This window comes from Protopterus annectens, chromosome 9.part0 (assembly GCF_019279795.1).
Source record: "Protopterus annectens isolate FY-2018-M chromosome 9.part0, PAN1.0, whole genome shotgun sequence".
In the NCBI taxonomy this organism is placed as follows: domain Eukaryota; kingdom Metazoa; phylum Chordata; order Ceratodontiformes; family Protopteridae; genus Protopterus; species Protopterus annectens.
This window is the reverse complement of record NC_056743.1, coordinates 507,536,724-507,563,104: the sequence shown is the minus strand read 5'-3', so window position 1 is coordinate 507,563,104 and position 26,381 is coordinate 507,536,724. Positions and strand designations below refer to the sequence as shown.

Genomic DNA, 26,381 nt, shown 5'->3' with positions numbered 1-26,381 from the left:
ACATGATGCGAAAGTTTATTCGGGCCCAGATTCAGTTGGGTGTCTTGCCTGTGTCATCCTCCCAATGAGACTGGGAGCATGCAGTCATTTTCCTTCCCATTTCTCTTTGATTTCAGTAGTCTGGTCAGAGGTTTTCTGATGCTGAGGGGTTGGTGCCAGTGGTCCCAGGTACCTTGACTCGTGACCATTGCCCTGAATTTACCTGCACAGTTTTCAGAGCCATAGCCTCTTTCGGGCCCGAGGGAATGGCATCTACTCCAAGGTTTTTGGAGTCTGCCCTTCTAATCAGAGTCCAGGCGCCTGAAAGTTTGGATCCAGTCCTACTCTTCCTTGCTTCAGGGATTTGTTCACCCTCTGCTTTTAATGTGGTGGAGAGGGTCCTCTCAGCTCCTTCAAGACTTTTTACACTGGTTATCCTCTGAAGATACCAACTTATAGGAAGGGAAGGGTTCCCCTGATCACCCCTGGAAGATGTCTCCTTTGGAGATATCATGGAAATACTGCACCAATGTGGAGGGTAATCTACCGAAAAGCCCAAGCAAGATGAGTCTCTGTTCCTGTAGGTGTTTGGTACAGGACCCTCTACTTCCTGGATGTCTCCTCCCATGGATCCCCTTGTGGATTTAATTTCATCCAGGGCATGGAAGAAACTGGATGCAGTTGAGTCTATCCCCAAGCACCTGGACAAAATACTCTGCACTCCATTGAATAGGCAGCATTGGTCAAAGGGATCCGTAGTCGATGCCATGGTGGTTGTGGCAGCTACCAGAAAAGAGCTCACTCAGAACTCCACAGTCCATCCTCCAGACTGGGAGTCTGACTATGGACAGTTTTTAGGGAAGTGGGCTTGCGTGTCAAGTACATTTGCCTTATGTGCACTGAACTACATGGTACACATCGTACATGGTACACATCAGACTGCAGTGACACTTGGTCAGAGGTCTCAAAGTCTGCCCCAGGGTCCATGTCGGCAGAGGAGAAAAAGGTGTTCTCCCATCTGACCAACCTTAACTCAATATCAAATACTTCATAAGGCTCCTATTGCACATTATGGAGGGTGCCTCTAGAGCTGCTGGAACAGGCACAGCCATTTGGCATCACACCTGGCTCTGGCTTTCTGCTTTCTCAGAGCCCTTCACTGCATCATTTACAAATGCCCCCATGACTGTTACTCTCTGTTGGTAAGAGTGTTGGACACCTTCATTCAAAATGAGTAAGGTGGGAAGACCTGGTCTTACATCAGTATTAGCGTCTCCACCCTGCAACGATCCTTCTCTAGGAATCTGCGTGGGGTGAATGTGGTTCCAAATATCTCGAGGCTCTTCCCCATGATGCTCAGGATTCTGCCCCCCCCCCCCCCCAAGGCAGAGGGGGATACGGCAGATGCCCTAATGGCAGAAGGAGCTCGGGGAATAGAGTCTCTAGGGGGATCTCTTCCAGGACGGACACTTGCAGCAGCCCTGAAGGGTTGCCTGACTGCTCATGTCCGGAGGCAGTTGGGGGATGTCTTCCTGTGCACCCAACAGCCTGGGAGTCCATCACCAATTGGGTTCTGCATATAATATCCAGAGGATAGTCTCCCCTTCAATCCCCAGTCCCTCCCAAATACCTCCTGGACATCCCACCCACACAACTAGAACAAACAGCCATAGAAATTTCCAAGCTGCTTAAAGCAAGTCATCTGGCCCAACCAATCTGGATCCGGTATCTATTCCAGGTTTTTTCTAGTGCCAAAGAAAACTGGGGACTTGAGGGCTCATCCTGGATCTTTCATCCTGGATCTTTCAACCCTGAACCTGTCAGTTGCCAAGATGAAATTCCAGATGGTCACCCTTAAGTCCAGTCTGCCCTTCCTGCAGATAAATGACTGGATATGCTCGTTGGCTCTCCAAGATCACATCAAGATGAATAGGCACTCTGTTTCCTACGCTTCTGGCTGGTAGCCAGGTATTTTCAGTTCAGAGCACTCCCCTTAGGGCTCACCACCGCCCCCGAGAGTTCACCAAAGTGATGGTGGTAATAGCAGCTCACCTACAGCTGCAGGGGGTTTCATTTCTTCCCCCTACTTGGACGATTGGCGCTCTTCACTCCCTCCAGGCATTGACTGTCAAGCCAAGGATCTTCTCAAGACTGCTCATCTGTGCATAACCATAAATCCCAAATCCCAGTTAGTACCAGTGCAGGTTCTCTTTCTTTGGAGCTCTTGTAGACAGTATCCAAGGCAAGATGTTTCTACCTCTGGACAGACTGCTATCCCTTCATCTCCTCTTTCAAGCCAAATGTCCCTCAATGCATTCAATTCTTTGGGCATTGGGGTTCATGGCAGCCACTGCCACTCCAATGGCACGCCTTCACATGAGGGTCCTTCAGTGGCCCATGCTAGATCTTCCCTTATCACATCCAGTTTGTTTCTGGTTTGCAAGGATGCTCTTTGGTGGTTTCAGTCCCTGGACCTTCTGGGTCATCAGTTTGTACTTCCCTCCCCAGTAATCTGTGACCACAGATGCCTCCTTGGTCAGGTGGGGGGGGGGGTCATTGCATTGGAAGGACAGTCCAAGGCATGTGGTCTTCGTGGAGACCCATCTTTATATTAGTGTCCTGGAGAAGAGGGCAGTGCTTTTGGCGTTGCAAGCTCTACATGTCTGTCTTCCTCGGGGGGACTATTGCTTTTTACAATGTCAGTTGTCCAGTACATTAACAAATGGGGGGACCAGTTCTTATACTCTGTCGCAAAACCATGAGATTGTGGGAGTGGGCTATTTCCTCTCTGGCCATTTTCTGGTGGAAACGCATACAGTGGATATAAAAAGTGCAAGCACCCATGTTAAAATGTCAGATTTTTGTGATATAAAAAGATGAGATCACAATAAATCATTTCAGAACTTTTTCCACCTTTAATGTGAATCTGTTGGGGGGGGGGGGGAACCATATAAAAACATAAAATTACAATAAGCTGGTTGCATAAGTGTGCACACCCTTAAACTAATACTGTGAAGCACCTTTTGAGTTAAACTCCTACCCAAGACTGAATGCTGTAATTATCAGCATGGGACATCTTGATTTAGAAATAATTGCACACTTCCTTGCAAAAGCACTCCTAATTCTATAGATATTTTGAAAGTATAAAACAGAAATATGGTAATGAGGAAAGAGGTTTGATATTGTGCAATGTTTATGCAAAGGCGAAAGCCAAATTAACAAAGAAGGCAGCCCCAAAGATATTTGAAGAGAAAAATAGGGAAAGGCATCCAGATATGGAACATTTCACGGTAAATTATCAGAGGGAGTGTACAAAAGATTGGTAAACTAAAGTTAAAATACAAGGTGAAGTTGTGGAATGCCTGCAAAGGGAAGGATTTGATGTAGAGGGTCTAACACCGGTTTCTTTACAGCATGATGGAACGAGTACCCAAAGTAAGGAGAAACTAAGATCAAGACATCTGAAGAAATGTAGACTTGTGGAAAGAGATTTAATATGGTGGAATATCTATGCAAAGGAAAAAGCAAAACTAATGCAAAAAGGGCAGCACCAAAGATGTATTTTAAGACAAATACAGGCAAAGGAATCCAGACATGGGGAAACTTTACAATACAAAAAAGACTATAGAGGAAAAGTAGGTCAGTAATGGAGAAGTTGAAGAAATAGAAATTGAAGTCATGAAGTACCTCCAAAATGAATCTAATTTCAGAATATACCACAACAGAACAGAGCAATGGAACTCCAAATTAAGGGGAAACCAGCAGAATGGGAAGCAATTGGTCAGGTGCCATATGAAGATATTTTGGAGCCTTCCCCAGAAAACCAGTATAGACATTCAGCTTAAGCTGGACAGCAAGGGAAGGCTCAGGAAAGTGATGCAGCTAATGTTGAGCGATAGGCCAATGAGTTCTCATATGGCTGCAATGGATGGCACAGGATGAAATTGACGAGAATGTGCCGCAGGAAGATGCAATGAAGATCAATGAAAGAAAGACTGCAGAAGGTCAACAAAACCCATGCAGAAGTCAAAATCCAAAAAGTCAGAAGTTTGATAAAACAAATGAACATTAAGGACTGTCCATAGAGATGCATGCAATATAACAAGTAAACAGGATATGTTACTTTGCAGCTAAATAAAGTTCTACCACAAGAACACATGGTAGTAAGGGAGAGAGGGGATAAATTCAATACCATCATGGAAGTATTGACTAGAGAACCATAAAGCAAGTAAGACAAGTGTCACTATTGGAGTATAGAAGAGGGCACAAATTAAAAATACTTGGAAAGATGGATGTGCTAAAAGCAATATTAGAACTAATCAGGATCCAGTATGCACTATTGCAAATAAACTAAACATCTCAGGACAGGTGGAAAAACATGGAAGATACATAGACAATTATAAAGGAAAAGTATAAAATAAGCAATTCATTGATGACCCAAAAAAGTTTTATAGAGAAGTGGGAAATAAGGTAAAAGGAATTGAAAGACTAGCAAAAAAGAACTAGATCTATGAAGATCCTGTGGAGCATAGCAAAGATGCTAAGTGGATAGAAATAAAAAGTTTAAAGGTACAAGACATGAAATGGGATGAAGTAACAGCCAGAGAGATTGAAACAAGTGGAAAACCCCAGGCCCAGATGCAGTACTTAACTTCTGGGTAGAAGTATTAACATCTTTGCACGGAGATTAGTAATAAGAATGATTTACGTACCCTGACCAGACACCAACCTGGCGAACGAGGAAAATGCTCGAGTGACCCTGCAAACTGCCCTAAAAATTATATACCAATAACTGGCCTTCCAGTACACTGGAATTGATGCAGACAGAGTTTATAGTCATTTACAAGAGAAATCAATTATGGCAACAGAACAAAAGGGCAATAAAAAATCATATGGAACTAACTATCATTTGTTAGTCATAGTGAAGAATTGTAAAACAGAATTTGTATGGCTTGGATTGACTACAAAAACATTTGATAGTATCCCACATTCATGGATAAAGGTGCTTTAATGTATAACATAACCTGCATCCTACACTGATCAATTACAGTGACCATGAAATGGTGGCAGACCACTTTGCAATTAAGCCATGATAAAGGACAACTTATTTCAGGGATAAAAATCCAAAGGGGCATATTCTAGGGTGACTGTCACTGCTGCTATTCTGCCTGGCCTTTAATCCGTTAAGCTGTCTACTTGTAGACAGCTTAGGTCATGGCCATCATTTGCCTCCTAGAAAATGACAAAGTATCAAGATTTATCTTCTCTGGTGATTTGAAATTGTATAGCTCCTCTGAGGAACTGAAATCACAATTGCAAGTTGTCAAAACTTTTCAGATATAGGAGTGCCATCTGGCCTTTAAATGTGCAAAGGCAGCCTTTGAAGCAGGAAAACTGCAGCACCAAGAAAGCATCAGTTTGGGACAATGTGATATAAAAGAACTTGAGCAATTGGGAGTGTAAATATTGAGTTACATTAAATATTGTAATACAATAGTTGTATTAATTACTGTTCTTGGCATGTCTAATTGGAGCTTTTCTCCTCTGGTCTCCACTGGAAACGGGCCTTTGGCTCAGTTGGACCAACCCGATTAACAAATGACAAAGTTTGGGAATTGAAGGATCCACAATAAAACATGAACAAATGCAAATAAAACTTAGTAAGGAGTACTTCAGAAGACTCCATTCTGAAAACCATTTTGACATCTAGGAATAAAATTCAAGCTATAAACCGTTTCTTCCCGTCCTAACTTGGTTTGGAGTGTTTGACTGGCCCCAAAACATGATCGAGAGATTAGATAGGAAAACTAGAATGCTTCATGCTCACCAAATGATTTATAAAAATTGGTGCATACCAAGATTTATATATTCCCTGTTCAGAAGGAAGGCTGGGCCTCCTTGAAATTGATTACTTGTATAGATCTGCAGTTGGACTCCATCTGTTGACCTCCAGAAAACCCAAACATAGTGAAAGTTTTGAAAACACTAAGAATAAATCTAAGATGACTTCCCTGCTTGGGCTAGCAGAAGCATATAGGTGTCAAGCAGGAATGGAAATCAAACTACAAGTAGATCAGGCAGCAACTGAATGTGCCAAAAAAATAAGAAAATATAAGGTGAGGGACCAGATGAGAAGACAAATGTGGAAAAAGCATAAAAAATATAGTTGCAAGTATAGAAGACTTCTTGAAGAACCTCATGCTGATCAGGAACGAATGCCGGAATGGTTAAGGAGAGATGAATTTAAACCAAGAGATGAAAGATTAATGGCAGCCCAAGGTAGTGGGCTACATACACGTTGGTTTACAAAGTCCATTGAACATGTAGGAGAAAGACCAATATAGGTTTTGTAGAACAGAACTGGAAACGGTTGCACACCTCATTGCTGGATGCGTCATACTAATGGCAATAGGACTGTATACTAAAAGGCATAATGTGGTGAGACTGTTGCATTGGGGAGTGTGCAGACATTATGGTATTGAAGCGGCTGAAAAACACTGGACATATGAGCCACAAAGCATCATAGAAAATTAAGTCTACATCACATGGGATCACCCATTACTAATATTTCAAAAGATGGATGCTAGAAAACCAGATGTAGTGGTCCAGGAAAAGACAAAAGTAGCATTGATAATTAAAATCTCTACACCTAGTGTCCTGTGTACAGAGAGATGGTCCTAAAATAGCAGGTTTTGCAGGCAGAAATGAGAGCAATGTGGAAGAAAGATAACCCAGATAGTTCCAATAGTAGGAGCAATGGGTCTTGTAAAAAAAATTAAGTCTACAGTCCTATTTAAATATGCTATCAGTACATGCAACTCTGTGCAAATTGCAGGTGGAGTCATTACTGGGCACATTGCGGGTGCTGCGAAGAGCACTTTTGGCTGACATAAGAATGAAACGATACTAATTTCATGAAGTTTAATTTTACATTTAAGAATGGGGTCCATTCCCATCATGGTATTAGAAACCAAAAAATTTGGAGAAATTAAAGGAGAGAACCCATAATTGGCTAACTGGAACAAAAACATTCCTCCAAGGTACACTTAAAATTTGAGGCCTGTTGCCAGTCTTGATAGAGCTATGTTTAAACACGCAAGTAGTCATTTCACTAAGCAGGCTCCCTTTTAGGCCTATTGGAGAACTCTTCTAGATTGATCTCTGTTCTCTGGAAAACCTTACTGTGCAGTCTAAAATGTCTTCAGGATTCAAGAGAGCTGTCCGTGTATGGTATGAAAGTGCTTTAGGACCAATGGTTAACAATAAATCCACCCATTAATCCTTAATCTGCACTTGAATCTTGTCTATATGTTTTGTTCCAGTTAAATATTTACAATAGGAGCACATTCTGCTGTCCTTCAATATGATTGTAGCAGTATTCTTCAGTTAATTTCCTACATTGGTATACTGGCCTGACAAGCTATCCTAAATCTTCAGCTCTTATAGGTGCTATGTCACATGTATGCTTCCTGCATAAGATGTAAGGCATAAAGGTGCTGTATGGACACACTCATAACTTTGCCACCAGTTGAATGCCCTTCTGTGCTGGTAACCAAGCTGTTTTTTTCAGATGGAAACCCCACTGGGGTTTATTTTTATTCTTTAATATTGTGCTCAATCATATCCAGAAAGTGTCCATGTAAGATGCAGATTCCCTATAGACAGTAATGACTAATTTCTCTCTACGTGACTGTAGAAAGCATCCAGTGTTGTATGTAGTTGCCTCTCGTCTTTGTCAATATACCTTGAGAACCAACACCTTATGTTATTGGCTCAGGGTACTATGGCAGAATTTAAAGACCATTCCATGCTTGCTTCAGATTCCTTTGTCATAACCCTGTCAGAGGCTGGCATGGATTTGAATTCTCATGTCATGTGAGGCTTTTCAAACTTCTGTACCTAATGGTGAGGGAGAACCTCAGCTGGCAATATCCAAGGGACTGATGGGGAATTCATCATATTAAAAAAATAAATAAATAAATAAAAAATAAAAAATTAGTGGGACATGGTACCACCATTACAGGGTTGCTTCAGGAGTCTGACCTTCCAAGGGTGTTTTGAGCAGATTTCTCTCACAAAAAGAAACTGAAGACTAAGCACACTTCCCCTGTGATGAAGGCTTCCCATCATGAATAGCAGGATTTCACTCTAGGTTTATTTTGATGCTTTTGGCCTTAAAGCCACCTCAAGGGGTCTCTGTACCTGCTCCCCCTGGTCTTCCACTGAGGCCTAGAGAACTGGTTTCTCCAGATGAGGCTCTGCACTGAGGAAGAATCTCTAGGCTATTCTTTCCATGTCCCTTCTCCCTTGGACTGCGGTTCAGAGGAAGAGGATTCTTCAAGTCCAGGCTTACCTTTGGAAGAACTTTCCTTTGGGATACCATGTCTCATGTGATGGACTATTTCAAGTAGGATTTCACAGGTCTTTGATACTATAAAAAAAAAAATGCTATGACCTCCTACAGATGGAGTCTCCCAAATCTGCTGTTCTTTCTGTTCTGGCTGCCCTTTTGGATAGCTTATCTGCAGCTTCTGTAGCCCCTGATTCTTGGCCTCTTTCCCCAAAGAGTCTGAATAGGTTTTACAAGGTGCCTGAAGTGCAAATTTCTTTATAAAAGCCTTTCTCCTGATTCTTGGACAGTCACTTCTGACAAGCCATCCAGGTTATTGCCTCTACCAAGCTGTTGTCTTCTGGTAAGGAAAGTAGAGCCATGGAAAGGTTGGACAAGGTTTACACTGCTTCCACCTTGTCCTTTAGGACCGTTAACTCCCAGACACATCTGCATTTTGGCCCTCCTCTCCCAGGTTTCTAGGATGTTTTCTGACTTTCCCGACTCAAAAGGCAAGGCTTCTGTCCTTTCCTGTTGGGCCGTACTTTGTTCGTTCTATCAAATGCAGTTGTTTGCTACTATTCAGCTGATGCTTCTTCCATGGCTGCTGCCTTCGGTTCAGTCATGAGGTGGTGTTTGCTATGTCTTTAGGCTTTGCCTAATGACATCAAGGCCAAATGTTTGGATGTTCCTTTGGATAACAAGACTCGTTGGAACTGATGCTGCTGACCTATTCAGGTTCCTCAAGGATAAGGTTTAAGCCCTGCAGGAGCTGAAACATAGTAGCAGGTGAAAAAAAATTTCAGTGGAAGTATCCTTTTCAAGTCTCTCTGCTCATAGGCAGTCATCCTCCTAAAGAACAAGTAGGGTTCCAAGTGTTCCTCTTAAGTTTACCCAGACTCCTCCCAGAAATCACCTTTCAGGACAAGCCTGGTTCCGTTTGGCTTTCTCCTCCACTTAGTCAGGTCCCCTTTCTTTCCCTGTCTTTTCCAAATTGACTTTGGATCATCTCATTCTTGGGTTTTGTCCAGTATTTGTCAGGGATCTTTAATGGTTTGGAAGTCTGTTTTCAGGCATTCCTCATCCTCTTTGGGAACAGCTTTTTCTCTGAGGTTCTTCAGCCTCATTTAGATCAGGGCACCATTCAGGCCATGCCTCCCACCACAGAGGGGTAGGGCTTTTTACTAAAGTTTTTTAGTCCCTAGAAAGGAAGGTACATGGCGAAAAATTCTAAATCTTCCCCTGCTTAACACTTCCAGATTCCTTCTTTCAGATATCCCTTCTGCAAGTAGAAGAGGAAACCAGTCTGATCAATGGGCATATGCCCTTACTTCAGGCCTTTCCTGTCTCTATCTGTATGCATACTTTCACATCCTCATCTGTCCTTTTTCAAAAAATTTTCTTCTGTGCATTTTCAATTATCTGCTTTGCCATCTGACCTCTACTGCGCCAATTCACCAAATGCTTCAGTTCTGTTCTTGCTTTTTGCAGGCATCCAAGTATACATATTTTTCCCTATCTAGACAATCTGCTTATTCAAGCTCTTTTGCCAAACAGTCTTCTAAGATCTGCAGTTACCACGTTGCCTATTACATGGGCTGAGATTCATCATAATCATCCAGAAATCTGTTTTGACACCTTCTCAGGATTGTGCATTCCTCAAATGCAGGCTTCAGACAGTTCCCATGCTGGCATCTTCCTGCCCTCAAGGCTGTCTGGCTTTTTTCCAATCCCTTCTTCCTCTGTTGATCACAGTTAGTGAATTCCTCAGGGTCCTGGGATTTATGGCTTCCACCATTACCATGCTCCCTCTCGCCTGGCTTCATCTGAAACTTCAGTAGTATTTCAAATCTCTGGCTTCAACATTGTTCCCTTTTTATCTCATCTCAAGCTCTAGCTTCAGATGTGGATTCATCAACTCAATCTAGGGCTTCCTTTTTAAGCACCAGTTCCCATTCTGGAGCTTTTCACCGATGTCTCAGACAGGAGAGAGAGTGCCTCTTGTGGCAACCTAAAGGTCAGGGTCTTTGGTCTCAAAGGTCAGACCATAGCATAAGAGATGAGGGTTCTTATTCTGATGGGACCCTCAATTTTTCAGACATACCAGTCATGTTCCTCAAGCAGAGGGGCATGAGATCCTATCTTGGACAAGCTCTTCAGGTTTGGGGTCTAGCCATCCAGTATCAAGTGACTTTCTCAGGTGGTTTATATTCCCTCAGAGGACAATCTTGCTCAGACTGAGCAGGTCCAGAACACAAGCTCATGAATGGATGATTCACAGATGTGTTCTTGGCCTTTGTCAAACAGCGGGATATTCCTCAGATCTTTTTGCTTCCCCTGTGAACAGACTACTTCCTGTGTTGTATTGGTCCCAAGTCCACTGACATGGACGGTAGATGCCCTGTCTTTACCTCATCTGGTAGATCTTGTATACAAGACGAGGGGTTTCTTATCCATCCTCTTGTCTAATCTTCAGATAACACTGTGGGTGAGTTTTGATCCCTTTTTATGCACCTCTTCTTGAGATATGCTTTTAGTTTTGCAGGAGGCCAGAAAGCCAACTACCAGAAAATGTCCGAATGGAAAAGATTTTCTGTCCGTTGACTCTTACCATCAGTGGAGACTTTGATGATTCTCTTGTAATCTGCTCCATGATAGGTTTGGCATATTCAGTTAAAGCTTACCTGTCAGCAGTTTCTGCCCTTGAATCCTTCTGGTTTCTAGGTTTGAGATCAAGCAGTTCCTTAAAGGCATCCTTCATATCAGGCCTTCCAGGAAACCCATTTCTCCTCCTTGGGACCTTTATTTTTACTTGAAGATTTGAGACAAGCTCCTTTTGAGCCTCCTTTTTTAGTTTTCTTACAGCATTGTACTTTGAGGACTATTTTGGCTTTTCTGTTTGGCTTTTCTGTCAAGACAGTGTCTGAACTTGAGGCTGTCGTTGCTATTAGTTTTTCATAGAGATGGGTTCTAATAATCCTTTCATGCCGAAGGTAGTCAAGTTGTCCCTTAGTCTGTTCCCTTTTTCCTTCTCTGGTATGCCATTGAGGAGGTTTTTCACACCTTGAATTTGCAGAGATGGCTCAGATTTATTTAGAAAAGTTCACAGATCTCAGTAGCTTTGTTTCCTTTTGTCCCAAGATTTTGGGGTTTGGCTGTTTCTAAGCAAATTATTTCTTCCTGGATTTCTAAAGCAATTTCCTTCTGCTATTCCTTTCATGGCAAATGTCTGTTCCTTTACAGACAAGGAGATTGTAGTAGTTGCTGCCTCTGGTGCCTTTTTCAAGGGTCTGAATACCAATTCTAGCCTTGAGGCTGCTACTTGTAGTCTGTTCATACTTGTTCACTAAACATTAGAAGTTTGATGCTATTTCCAGGGCTATTCTGCAAGGGTTTGTGGAGGGTTCTTCTTTGCCTTCCTCTTGAGCTCTTGTACTCTGCCTTTGAAGACTGCAACAGTGATATGGAAGGACATGGTACATTTGTATAAAATCTATTGTAATAGATGTCCTGTTCACTGAGTATTCACTCACTCCATTCTTCCCCTGACTCTCTGCCATGGTTTATTTTTCTGCTCTGGCTGAGGGACTCTGTTTCACTGTAGATACACATGTCCCTGAGGGTATTCTGTTCTTCATGGGGCTTTTTCAATTCTGAGTGCATCTGTATGTCACCTTTATTCCCTACATCTTGTGTTGGAAGCATGTGTGTGACGTATGGTGCCTTTTATGATCTGAGGCTTTGGTATACTGGCCAGATGTTGGGCTGTCCTCGGCCAGAGATCTCTTGGGTGAATACTGTAACCGTGAAGAAGATGACCATCTACACTTACGGTAAGATTTTGCATGACTGTACTATCTTTTCCTTTCTTTGCACCTTACTATGCCTTTATTCTCATTGCATTGACAAGTGTACTTCTGCCGTGTTTTATATATACCTAATGTGTCTACTGTGTACATTTATGACAACTTTACTTCGTTGTTCACTGTATGTACGTGCTGCATTGTGTGCTTTTGTTTTTTTTTTTTTTTTTTGCCACTGTGCTCTGGTCATGGCTGAAAGTTTATTGTCCCAGTCCACTTACCTGGATACCAAATAGTAAGTAGACACTGAGCCAACCTTTTACAATGCAGCTGCTCTGGCAGGCCATAGTGTACCAAGATGGCATTAGCTTCCAGGTTCATCTTTCTTTGGGACCAAGTCTAGAGCAGAAGCCATTTATAAATCTGTCGAGAATAAATGGGCAACTAAAAGAAGAGTGTTAATCTTGTAAGGTCTTCACTACTTTCTACATCCTCACCCTTTTTTCCTCCAGCTATTGGGATGTGTGCCAATATTTTGAAGCAAGGGTTTGCCATTGATTTTTTTTTTTTTTTTTTTTTTAACCAGTTGGTTGTCTGTGGGACCTTTTTACTTTGTTTTAGTTTTTGTTAGATCATCACATTCTTGGCCTTTGGTTTATTTACTCTGCTGGAGGTTTTCTCCAGTTCGTAGCCTTATAAGATTGCCTTTTGTAGAGCAGTTTTGTGTTCTTTTCATCTGTTGTATTCACCTGGAGTTGGTCAGTTGTGATCGGTGCACTACCTGCTAAACAGACAAAAGGTGTTTTCTGTCCGGACCAATGCCTGATCTAAGCATAAACCAAGGAGGGCATGCAGCTTCTGCACCAGAGTGACCTGGAGGGCTTTCTGGATGTTCTGAAAACATCCATCTTAACTGATGCCCTCAAGGTGAGTCCTCTTTCTGAGAGTACTGGTATTGTACCCGAGGACTTTCCTTCCTTCATAAAAGGGTTGTCTGCTACATGGTATCTTTCATTTTGATGGTACCCATACCAGGACTGCGTGTGAGGCAAATCTCATTGTTCTCTTGAGAGAGATGGAGCCAGCATCCAGTCTTGGCAATGCCCACCTGGTGCAAGTCAATGGGCACGTACCCTTCGGACCGTATTCAGGCACCCAGATGCTTCCCACAGATTCCATACACAAGCTGGACCAGAGGATCTAGGTGGCATGGGACTGCAGCAGGAAGAAAAGGTGCACCAGTATCAAGGAAATATTTTTAGCAGTAAGGACTTTAAAGCCCATTTGGCACCCAGGGATCTTGCACATACACATTACATTAGTAAGCATAGGGGGAGGACTTGCTCTTGGCTGTCACGGATTGGTCAGGCAAGCATGGGATCTGTCAGTAATCATGGATAACTTTCAGGGCACTATACATCCTGTCTTGGGAGAATTGATATTCCAACTGTGAATAAAATCTAGTCCACATGAATGGATTCATATTCTTCAGCTTAAGACAGAAGTTTTTATCAGGAACCTAAAACAGAAACCGGGTGCAAGAGTGGTAAATGACACCAACAAAATAAAAAAAGCAACCACTCTGTAGCCAGTAATCCAACAACCCAACCAGAGATGAACGTTTTATTGAAACAACACTCTCCAAGGAAAGATAAAATCCAAAAAAGAGAAGGTCAAGCGCTTTCGTCATAAGACTTCATCAGAACACTTTGAAATTTCTTAAACACACTTTTATACAAACAGTTGTCATGATTAATCACTAGTAATCAATTCTTGGAAATGCCCTACTATGAACCATTAAAACATTAAAATGAGCATATCCATTTAAAAAAAAATGTACCTTTTAAAATAACTGTAATGATTAAGGAATGAAAGACAAGTTTTAGAGTTTAGAAGCCCTACACCTTAATTCAGGTTTAATACTTATATAATCATTAATGCCTGGGGCTTCAGTGGCGTTCAGTTTGAGCTGCCACCTTGCTTCTACTCTAAGCACTTTGTTGGTCCAATCACCACCCCTAATGTTTTTGCTAACCACTTCTAGAATACCAAAACGGAAGGAATGTACAGGGTTTATACTGATATGTTTGTAAAGTGCATTATTTTCATCCTTTGTAATGCTATACAAATGCTCATAAATCCTTCTGTTCAATCTCTTCAGTCTTCCACACACAAAAATAACCACAATCTTGACATAAAGCAAGGTAAACCAACCCAGTCGTTGTGCATATACCTGTTCTAAATTAACCTCAATGTTGAATGGCCCATGTTTTACCGTGGGGGTACCAATAATATAACTGCAAAAGTCACATGCCCCACTCTTAGTTGTCCCTTTCATACTTCCTTTTTTGACCGGAATAAGATTTTCCAATAAATTTTTGAGGTTACTATTTATCTTGTAAATGATGGTTCCTTACCTATAACTGTCAATAATTCTTTGTTCCCTTTAAACATGGTTCAATTGTTTTGATATTTCTAACTCGGACAGAGGTTTCTCCATGGGTTAATACCACTGAATGTGTAAAATCTTTTGAACATTCCTAGGCTTGGTCAACCTTAGCTCTGTGACCCCCAAGTAGTGGTTTAAATCTAAGACCCCATTCACTGATGACCTGGTCCCTAATTTGGGAAACAAAATCAATGGGATACCCTCTAGCCATAAACATGTCCATTAAAGATTGTGCTTTGTCAAGATTGTGGTTATTTTTTATGTGGGGAAGACTGAAAGGAGGATTTGAGCATTTGTATAGCATTACAAAGGATGAAAATAATGCACTTTACAAACATATCTGTATAAACCCTGTACATTCCTTCCATTTTGGTATTCTAGAAGTGGTTAGCAAAAACATTAGGGGTGGTGATTGGACCAACAAAGTGCTTGGAGTAGAAGCAAGGTGGCAGCGCAAACTGAATGCCACTGAAGCCCCAGGCATTAATGATTATATAAGTATTAAACCTGAATTAAGGTGTAGGGCTTCTAAACTCTAAAACTTGTCTTTCATTCCTTAATCATTAGTTATTTTAAAAGGTACATTTAAAAAAAAAAAAAAACTGGATATGCTCATTTTAATGTTTTAATGGTTCATAGTAGGGCATTTCCAGAATTGATTACTAGTGATTAATCATGACAACTGTTTGTATAAAAGTGTGTTTAAGGGGGTTGGGAGAGTGGCTTAAAGGCTAAGGTGTTTACCTTACAAACACAAGGTGCAGGGTTTAAGTCTCACAAGAGATAATTGGCTAAGCTTAAAATGACTCGCAAGGGCAGTTAGCTTCGTATTAAACTATGAACAGAAGAAATTTCAAAGTGTTCTGATGAAGTCTTATGACAAAAGCGCTTTACTTTTTTTTTGGATTTTTATCTTTCCTTGGAGAGGGTTTCAATAAAACATTGATCTCTGGTTGAGTTGTTGGATTATTGGCTACAGAGTGGTTGCTTTTTTAATTTTTTTTTTTATTTTTTATTTTATTTTCAGGAACCTAACAGAAGAGTGGGCAACTGATGCTTTCTGCATAAGCTGGTTGGATCACTTTCTTTTTCCTCCTATATTCCCCTAGGGATAAAAGATATTGAAGAGAAGATGGATCAAAAGTACTGTTCATAGCCCCCTTTTGGCCCAGGGAGCAGGTTCTCTGTGCCATTAAACATGGTGAGGACAACTGTTCTGTTGCTTCAGCATGCAAATCTTGTTAGTCCAGGATAAGACTTAAATGTGCATTCCTACTACAGTACTCAAAGGCTAACAGGGATGATTAAGCATTCATACCCTTTAGGCACATGTTTTCAATGGATGTATTCCATGCACTAAACGTGTCTAGAAAGTCATGTAGAAAAATTTTAGAGGGGTCAGGAACCAGATGGTGCACAGGTATCCATGATCCTGGATTACTTGGTCCTTTACAAGCCAGAATTAACCTGTCCGCTATGGGATACCTGTCTGTGCTCCCTGCTGCCAGTGACTCGATTCCTTTAGGGTGCCTACATTTGATGCCATGTAGAAAGGTGGTGTTCACCACAGAACCTCAGATGTATGTTGCAAAGACTTTCCTCCTGTTAAGGACTGGCTTATTGTTAGAATGACAACTTTCTTTCTTTTGTACATCTTCCCGCTTTGACTATAGTCCATACCTTTATTTCCTCTTTGGTAGTCGTAGAGCACTTGAAAGTAGATATAGCTGCCTGTCCAGTGTCTTGTGGAGGTCTGTCTGGACTGTCGAGCACCTTCAGTATTAGGCCATGGATATCAGCCTGCTCTGTTGTCTAGCTGCAGAAGGCTACCTCTCTGCATACTTGCAGGGAGTGTTTGAAATTCTGGAGCAAGTGTCTGTACATGCAGGATTTTTAAATGGCTGCTGTATTTAATGGCTTCCACATTACTCTTCCCCTGAAAGGATAGCACTGCATCCTGGGAGAGAAATAAACCCATTTTGTCACTTTATTAATGAATATGCAGGATATGCAAACTATGAACTTCATTTCTTGAAACAGTTTTATTTTGCCAGTAAATGCAGAATTCTACCCTCTCCCAGGCCTTTTCCGTGTATTGAGTGAAATTTAGTATTAAATGTAATATGCCAAGGTGACCTCCCTTGGGAGAGGAGGCTCGAGTAACATGTGCCCACTCAGTAATCGCATCATGTTGAATATTTAGGGCTTTTGCCAGTACAGACTGCAAGAATCCTGCCTGGTGCTTTGGACTGCTTCCTCTCGCATGGAGATGAGGCGTAGGTTGTGATGCTGCCTGGTTTCCAAGTCCTTAAATCTGTTTGCAGCCAGATAGTGGAGTTGCTGTGTTCTAGCAGGGTTGTTTGAACCTCCTAGACGTGCCTGGAATAGGAAGCCACTGCTGCTTGTACAAAAACTCGGTGTTTTGAGGGAGGGAGTTTCCTATCTTTGCTGTTTTTATTGGCAGTAGCTTTGTGTTTTCCCACCACTGCTTATCGGTGCATTTACCCCACTTCAGGTGCTGCAGAAAATAATTGGATATCAATCGTGGGGTACTCTACCAAGGCTAGTTTGTATGAAGTTTGACCAACAGATCTGCAGCTATAGTCTTATACCATGCAAGGGACAGACTGAAATAGTTTTATCTAACAACCACACACCTGAACCAAGGAGATGAGCACCTAAGCTGATCTCTGTAGCTTGGTGACTTCCCCCCTCCAGTCACTGTGAAGGCCAGTAAGTCACACACTTGAAACGTGAATTTATGCTGATCTGTTCTTCTGATCCTCTAATTTATCTGAAATGAGGAAGAATGTGCTGAACACTGATTTTGTAGCGCATGTCCTCCCTCCAGGAGAAACTGGGTACAAAGTTCACAGGCTAAGCTTTAAGGAATATTAGGCCTGCACAAAAAAAGCTCTAATAGTTTCCGGTGCTCCAGGATATGTTTATCTGGTTGCTTTGTGCTGACTGCTTGGTACTTGCTGAAATGGTATTTCGTTGTGGGCATATTGGGAACTGTTTTTGCAACCCACAATACCACAGGCAGTGTTGTATAGTTGCCACGAATACTGGAACATAATACTTCACAATTTGCTATATGTGACATAACTACACCATTCACTCAAAATACCACAGGTGGCATAACATGCAGCTTGCACTCTGGTAGATGGAAATGGAATCTTCAAGCTTCTGTTAGCAGGTTGCCTTGCATGACAACATGGCTGCTCTTCCACAGAATCTGTTCAGGGATGCTTTATCCCAAGGCACAGTCTCCACTAAGACATGCACAAGTACTTCAATAAACCAAACTCCTTTTCCTGACCTTGGATAAGCTAGCAGTCTAGTTCCACCTTGCTTCTGTGCAGTTTGGCTGGCAGTCAGTATAGCCTTTAGAGGCTTTATATTCTAAATTCTGGTTTGTCCCCGTAATGAAATTAATGCATTCCTAGCTGTGTATATGCACAATCTGCAACTTTCAGATGTTACTTTTGTAATTTTTTTTAAACTCTCAACCCCAAATTAAAATCTAAAAGTATTCTCTGCAAGGTTTCTCGTTGAGGTGATTTCCAGGAAATTCTTTGTGCCTTATTTATAGTTGCCATTTTCCATGTGTCGCCCTTTTCCAAAATTTAATTTCCAAGGATGATATTGTTACATGTAGCGCTTTCATTCTTAATTGCCGCCTTATGCTCTACTCCGTGTGTGGTCTGAATTTTGTACAGGATCAATGTTTATTTAGTTACTTTGGTTACTGAATAAGTGAAATTATCAAATGGATTCATCAGCCATAATACAATTAAGTTAAATAACTGAATGCAGTGTTGTATAACACTGTAGGTTCATCCATCATAAACCTGAGACTGCCACCCCTGTGTACAGTTTTGCTAACAATTTTTCATGTTAATCTCTAGTTGGTATGTCAGCCATCCAGTTCAGTAATTCTATATGGGACTGTATATTTTCCTGGCCAGTCTCTTCTTCAAGCAGAGAAGATGGTGGTTGGACTTGGTGGAGAAAAGCTGTGTTTTCAGCTGACAAGCTGTACATGAATTTGGCTGCCAGCAAATTAAGTTGAAATGGCACAGAAGTACCCTTCCAGTGAATGGCATGTCTGAACAAGTAGTGTCAGTGGAGGAGTACCAGGTGTGGTGTTGGGGGTGTTGGTGGGGTATTGGTAGGGGTGTCTCGTGTTCTTGTATACATGCATTCCACTCAGGCTTTGTTGTAAGAAATGAACAAAAAGTGTAATGGATGTTTTTAATTCCCCATTGAAATATATGGTCTGTATAAAATGTTTTTGATTTGCATTTGGCTGTTCAGAAATAGTATATTTTGTTTTGCAGGTTACCCAACCACAAGTTTTACCCATTTAAGGAAGATTGAATTTTTATGCTGTCATGGACTAAAAGTACATACAGAGGTGAGTGAAGAGATTTAGTTGGCTTCACTAAAAATGATGCATTGAGCTCAGGCTGTGACCTCGGAACTTGCACTACATAGTTTGTTTCATACATTTTGTAAACAAAGATGTGGATTGCAAACCAAGGTGTTTGATGTAGAAGACTGAACTTGTATGCACAACAATGCACTACAAAATGAGCAAAATTTGATTTCAAATGCATTCCTTATGTAAGGCTTGTTAATAGGAGGCAGGCATTACCAACTGAATTAGTGTAAAGATATAAAGCTCAGATTGTCACTTATGACCCTAAAAGCCTACGTCCAAATAGGAGGAGAGATGCCTTCTATAGCTAACATGGATAGGATGGCTGTGTCTGCTGGGGGTTGGAATGGGAGAATAGGGCTGTCCTACACCACTGTCCCACATAGATGGCAGGTCTTGGGGCATGCATCCAGCTCACCAAGCTGAGAATGCTGTAGACATAATTGGTAGGTGGAAGGCAGCATACACATGTGTAAGATGTAGTGGACTTTGATGCAGATCAGATGTTGCCTGACCAAGGGGAAGGGTGTAAGCCCTTAAACTCTTCATGCCACCCATATGGTGACCATGCAATAGTTGCTCTAGCTCCAGTGATGGAACAAGAGTGTTGAATGACTTGTTCAACATCCATGGAGGCAAATGCACAAGCTATCTGAAGGCATAAAATGGACCAAGCTTTACCTTGCGGATTGTGTGACTGTCTATAATGAATAGATTCTACTGTTACCAAGAATGTACATCCCTTCCAGATTTATTGTCCATTGCTTGCACTCTGGTCTCCAGTTTACAACTTTTGTATAAATTTAAGATTTATACACACTCCAATACAATACCATTCATTGTGTACCATTGCATAATTGTTTGTTCATTTTTGTTAATTGGGTAGTATCCAACTGGGCAACTACCCAGTTTTCAGTGGAGATCTGGGGAGAAAAGCTCCAGAACAGTAACAATTAGGAGTCCAAGTAGTCATGAACACAAATATTAGCAAACTAATGCAATTAACAGTTACATAAGAAAACAAGTAGTCATGGACACAAATGGCAAAAAATGCAAATATCCATTACATGAGACCATTTTTCATGAAAAAACAGTGATAGAATACAGCGATTCAGAGAATAATCGTGATTATAAGCACTAGCTGCTTAAAGGTTCTGAAGAGAGGTGTTAAGTAAGGGAGATGGAAGTAACAGGAGAAACTAGCCAGAAGCAATACAGGCTCAGAATCCGTTGCTGTTGAGAATAATATTTTAGGCTTTTTTGAATGAGGACATGTTGAGATTGTTTTGGATGTGCTGTGAGAGCATTCCAGACCTTGTCTATTTTATAGGAGTAGAGGGAGTTGCCATGATAGTTGAGGCTGGGTAACTTTTAGCATTAGTATTAGTCTGAAGATGCAAGGGACCTACAGTTAGGCTGGACCAGGCATAAAAGTGCAGTGCAGTTAATGGGATTGTATGACTTTATGGGCAAAGGTAGGTAAGTTGGTTTAGCATTAACAGATTGGGAAGTTACAGCCAGCTGAGTTGCTGTTGAATGTAGCAGTGATAAGTTTTGAAGTTGATGGCAAACTTGGCTATTTTGTTACAGCAGGACTGTAGGTTAAGGTCAGCCTTATGTAGGTTAATGAAGATATGTGAGCAGTAGAGTAATGTAGATAGACTAGTCACAGCTAGATCTCACTGGCTTGATTAGGTACAGTTTGGCCCTATAAATCTCCAGATTTGATGTGGATGTTTGATAGACTAAAATTTGATAAACACATCTCCCTGTAATCTGTACTAACTCCTAGTATTTTGTACCATTAGAGGAGTGAATAGCGGTAGTGAGCTGAGCTTGGATGATTTGGTTGAGAACCATTAACTTAGTCTTGGTTTGGGTTTAGGATGAGTTGGCGGTTTGAGAGGTAATTTTCAATGTCTAGGAAAGATTTTTGCATGTGTTAACGTTCTTGGGGGGGGGGGTCCTGAACAGATGAGTAAAATCGCCTGCATATTGGATGGTAGTGGCAAATTAGGCGGTCAAATTCAGGTTGTTGGTAAATGACAGGAGGAGAGGAACAAGTATGACCCCAGTAGATACTGGTTGCAGCAGGGAGAGTTATCCCATTTTGTAGCCTGTTGTCTGGGCAGCTGTGGAACCATGTTAGAGATGATTAATTTAGAATGTGTTGCAATTTGAGTAGCAATTAGTGGGATGTGGTGTCAAAGGCTTTTGATATATCCAGGAAAATTGTCGAGACTAGCTGTCATTCATTTCTGAGATGATGAATATCAGTAATGGTTATTAGTGCTGTGCTTGTACTGTTTACGTCTGAAGGTGGTTAGTGATGAGGTGATTTCAGGAGTTGTATACACTTTTCTAGGACTTTGGCTATGGGAGATAGCATAACAGTGGATTGGTAGGTCTCTAGAGGGGCCGCTGTTGTGGAGGGCTATGATGTGAGATTTTCCAGAGGAGACTTGCACTGTTCTGAGAGAGTGAGTCATTGAATGGATATGAGGTAGGCAGTGGATGGAGCAGCTACTTTTAGAAGTTCATTGGATAAATGGTTGGCAGCAAGACAACAGGCGTTTAGTTTACTTAGCAGTGTTTTTAATGCATGTACTTTGGGTTTAAAGGAGGAAGTTTGTGCTTGGGTGGTAGGGGAGGTGATTGAGTGGTAGGTTTTGTTTCTGTCTAAGAGGGAGGTGATCAAGTGAGAGTTGAACTGTGAGGCTAAGAGCTCAGAGGTATTGGATGTGGAGGGAGCAGGGGTGAAGGCTTTACCAGGGTTGTTTGGCAAAATATCCACCACCTTGTATGGGTTGTGCTGGTGCTTTTGTTAACAGGGTAGAATTTTTTTGTTTGACTTTTTCTTAACTTGGTTTCTTAGTTGCTGATATTGGGGTGAAATGACCTTTGTCTTTGGTATGATAATGACTAGACTCGATCCCTTTTGTTTTAATAAGTTTAGTATTGGATAACCATGGTAATTGTTTGGATTTGTGGTGTATTCCCCTGGTGGGGGCAAAATTATTTAAGATGTCAAGGAACTTGTTTAAGTATTCTACTGCAAGTGCATTTGTTTTTAAATGGAGACCAACCATAATGTTGTAGTAGACTAAATGTGCCAGGGGAGAAGCTTTTCTTGCTAGAGGTTTATTTGAAATGAGTGCAGGTTTGGGTTTAGTCTTTTCCCAACTAGAAATGTAGGGGCATGGTCACTTGGTGTGGCTGGTAGATGGCCAGCTTGGTACCCCAGGTTTAATATCTGTTAAACTAATGACTGTTTTTTGAAATAGTTCAGTGCGAATGGGATAGCTTTATAGTTTGGGTGAAATCATATATGCTTAAAGTTGGTAGGGCAGTTAAAGGAGCAGGAAAGCCAGTCTGTCACCTAGGATGATAGTTTCTTGACTGAAAGAGAGAGCAGACCAAGAGGATGGATTATGTGCTGGGAAGGTTACCTGGGGCAGGTAGGTGGCTATGATATTAATGGCTTTGTGAAGATTAATATGTAGGTGTGTAATTAGAATTCCAGCTGGGGAAGTGCAGTTTAGTTTTCTATACAAGAGAATCTTTAAACATAATTGCCACACCCCCACCTATTGTATAGCCTATCTTGTCTTGTAATAGTGTGGCTATTTGTTGTAATTTGAATCTTTGTGGGGGTTTAACGAGGTTTCAGTTATGATAGCTGTGACTGGAGAGTAGGTGGCTAAGGTGGCATGGAATACAGTGATTTTTACAAAGTTGAGATTGAAATTGGTAATTAAAATATCTGAGTTTGAGTTTATAGGTAGTGAGGTATATAGAGTTTTGGTGAGATTTCGGTTTGTTGTAGAAATGGAGTCTGGGGGAATGGTTGATTAGGAGGGAAGTCAAATTTGGGTCCTGGGTTGGGATGGATGTCAGACTGGAGTGTAATATGCATTAAGGTGTGCAATACTAGGTTTTTAAGTGTGGCAATTAGTTGGTTTTACCTGTAAATGGATAGCTGAGGGCTAGTGGAGTGCATATGTTTGAAAGGGAAGAGAACAGTGTTGTAGTATACATGAGGGCTGATAATGACTATAAGGTTTAAATAGAAGTTGAGATGCTAGAGTGTTAAAGGCGATTTAATTTTATAATTATGGAAGTGTGTGGCATTATAGGCTAGGTAGAGAAAGCATAACAGCATTGTGTAGTGTGAGGAGTGAGCTCTATAGCGGAAAAAGGGGAGTGATAAAACAGGGAGGTAGAGTAGTTGTGGGAGGGGAACTGTGGTTAGAGCTGTGAAAAATAGTATTGATAAAGTGAGTGTAAGACTATTGTGGTTAGAGGGGTGTGGAAAGAGAGAATTGGTGAATTTGGTAGGGATGTGGTTTACTTGAGTATAAAAGTGCTCAAAAGAGGGGGGTGGGTGGGAATGGGGGTAGAGAAGCAGAATGAGCCTGAGCACAGTGAGGGTGAATGGAGCAGGTTGGCCCAGGCAAGGTGAAGAGTAACACAAAATTCAGGTAAATTTGAATAGAACCACAAGGTGAGACAGGAAGCGTGGTGAAATGCAAGTTGCCAGGGAAAGAGTAGAATAAAAGGAATAGACTGAAGGGAAGTGTGGACAGTGAGGGGAGAATTTGCCAGGGGGTGAGAGAATGCTGCACACCCTACAAGAGACTGAGGTTATCATGGGTTAAAGTTTAATAGGACTATAACAAACTGCAGCAGAGTACCATGGAAAGAGTGAGCACCGTGGAAAGAGTGAGCAAGTGAGCACCGTGGAAAGAGTGAGCGAGTGAGCACCGTGGAAAGAGTGAGCGAGTGAGTACCATGGAAAGTGAGTGAGTGAGTACCGTGGAAAGAGTGAGCGAGTGAGTAGGTTAGGGCATGCTTTAAAGGGACATGATAGCTGTAGGTAAGAGGGACTGGAGGACTGGCAGTCGTCATGTATGAGGGACCGTTGGGCTTAAAAAAAAAAAAAAAAGTTTAAAACTTGGATAAGATAATGCAACATAGTTCTAGATACAGTTAACATGTTGCATTCATTGGTTAAAATTCAACAGTTCTCCTCCCCTTTTTCCCTTAGGAGATGTCATCCATAGATATACCGTACAAATAACCCAACAGTGTTCCAAACCCCTAATCTTATGATAATATAGCCTTATTTTTTGATGCTCTTAAACCCCTCTGTCGTATGTATATAACCAGTTGTATAAGTTTCTGTACATTTCCCTTTTCCATCCTTTTTCTATTAAGCTTCTCACTCATCCACAAAAACACTTTGAATTTTCTTGGATTCCTTCTATACCTCCCCCATCCTTAGGAGGTAAAATTGCGACATGGTTGGCTTGTTTACTGAATAGCCATCCTATAGACCCCAAATTTGTTTTGGAAATGCAGAGGAGCTAAATTACCTACTTTTGTACTTCTACATCTCCAACATTCATTTCTAGCTGCTATTCCTGCAAAATCTGCACCAGTGTCTTAAACCATCTGTGCAGCCACCACTGCAAGTTATTGGGAGTGCTTTCTGCCTCACCATTTTCAAGCACTCATTTCATGTATATTTAGAAAGTGCTGCCTTCTCTTCGGCCTGTCTCAGTGCATTTCCTTGTCTGTTTCACAGTGTAAAGTGCTCAACAAGAACATTTTCAGGTTCTTTCCCATCCAGTGTTTCTACTTCTACCGTCCAGCCATCCACTGATTCATTTCTTAACTATTGTATCCTATTCAATAAGAGCCCACCTGATCTATGGAACATGTTTCCTACATCATACCTCATTGCTGCAATCCCTTCCAGTGTATTGCTTTACCCTGGATTGTAATTTCTTGGCTATTCCACAACTCCAGAGCAGACTCTCCAAAGGTTCATAATTGTCCTTCATTTCTTTAGTACATGTAGTTCTTTGAGTTGTATTGAGCCATCCTTGGTTCCTCCCCTTCATTCTGCCACTGTGAGCTATTTTGGAAAAGCTGTTTTTTTTCATCGTAGAGATGGAAGGTCTGGCATTCCTTATCTCTTGGATAATCTTAGCCTAGTCTTCTCTTCATTGTCCTACCTCTTGCTATATGAATTCATCACGATATACTTGTACTGTAGAAAGGTGGCAGATGTCAAAGTACATACAACAACATAGGAATTTTTGAGTAAGGTTTGTTCTCCCAGGTTGCATAACCTTTAGACCACCTCCATAACAGCATCTTTATCTGCACTAAGATTCGTAACTGATTTCTAGTAACTCCTCCCCATTTCCTCCATTTTAGATCCAAGCATTACAGAAGAACCCCCTCATTCTATTGAATCGTATTTTTTGGTCTTATTTTCTAACTTTAAATGTTTTATACTACTTGCATTCTAATCCTGATTCCACTGAAATTTTCAAAATCTCCCATATATCTGGCATCAGTGTAACCTTTCTGTAAGGAGTATAGTAATCTGTAAAAAAAATCTGTAAAAAAAAAAAAAAAAAAAAGCTGAACTTTCAGTGTGCCTACTCTGAGTTATTACCCTGGTAAGGTGAACAAAGGGGGATAGCAAGCAACCTTGCCTCATGCCCTGACTAAGTTGAATATCCTTTGTTCTCCATTTACCACCATCATTGGACTGCTATAAAGTGTAGCTATTCAGCTTTGAAACTTGGTGCCAAAGCCCACCTCTCACACTGTAAACGGTCATTCCATTGAGTCAAAGGCTTTCTTTAAAGCAGAATTTTTTTTATACACCCGCTCCCCAAACTTAATTGCAACCAGCTTTTCCCTGCTGTATGGCCCTTGTCAACTCCCTATTGACCTTGGTCCACAACCCCAGCATGAGCTTTTGGTTAAGAGGGCTTTCAGCATCCTATCTACACTTAAAGAAATTCTGTAATTCACTGGCTGACCTTTGTCCTTGCTTTCTGTGGGAGTAAGGACAATAGCTATAGGAAGAGATTCTAGAAGCACACCCTTCCCCTCTTGTGCATTACATAATCTTAAAATTTTCAAACCTTGAAAAGCCAAACACTTCATAAAATTCTGCTGGAATGGAGTTGCTCCCTTGAGCTTTTCCTTAATTATAAACTCTGAAAATTGCACACCTTCTGTCCAAGTTCTTCATGTATGACCTGTGATTGTAATTTTTCCTTGCTGTGTTTGAGTGCCCCTGTGTGTGTTCTCAGTTATACTAAAAACATTCCTACATTAGTTTGTCTTCATCCTTTTCCCCTCTTCCATAACTATAAATTCACATTTCTTTGATCCTTTGTGCCAGCCACTTGCCTGACGTGGTCCTCCCCCATCAACAAAAATCCTGTCTATAAATCCCTCCCTACCATTGTGGTTTCATCTTCCTTAGTACAGGCTGCAAGTACTTGAGCCAGGTCGTTTTTTTACTACCTCCCACCCAGTAACTTATTCTCATCTGCTTCCTGTTCTGGC

General features: G+C 41.3%; 1 protein-coding gene across 1 annotated transcript in view; it reads left to right on the top strand.

Annotated features, from left to right (window-relative positions):
- The window catches only part of LOC122811306 (aldo-keto reductase family 1 member B1-like), a 272,278-nt gene that overhangs the window by 230,027 nt on the left and 15,870 nt on the right, over positions 1-26,381 (top strand). Inside the window, exon 10 of the mRNA XM_044083067.1 lies at positions 18,904-18,980. Within this exon, the coding sequence (XP_043939002.1) occupies positions 18,904-18,943 (40 nt within the window). The 3' untranslated portion in view covers positions 18,944-18,980. The remainder of the gene's footprint in view (positions 1-18,903; positions 18,981-26,381) is intronic.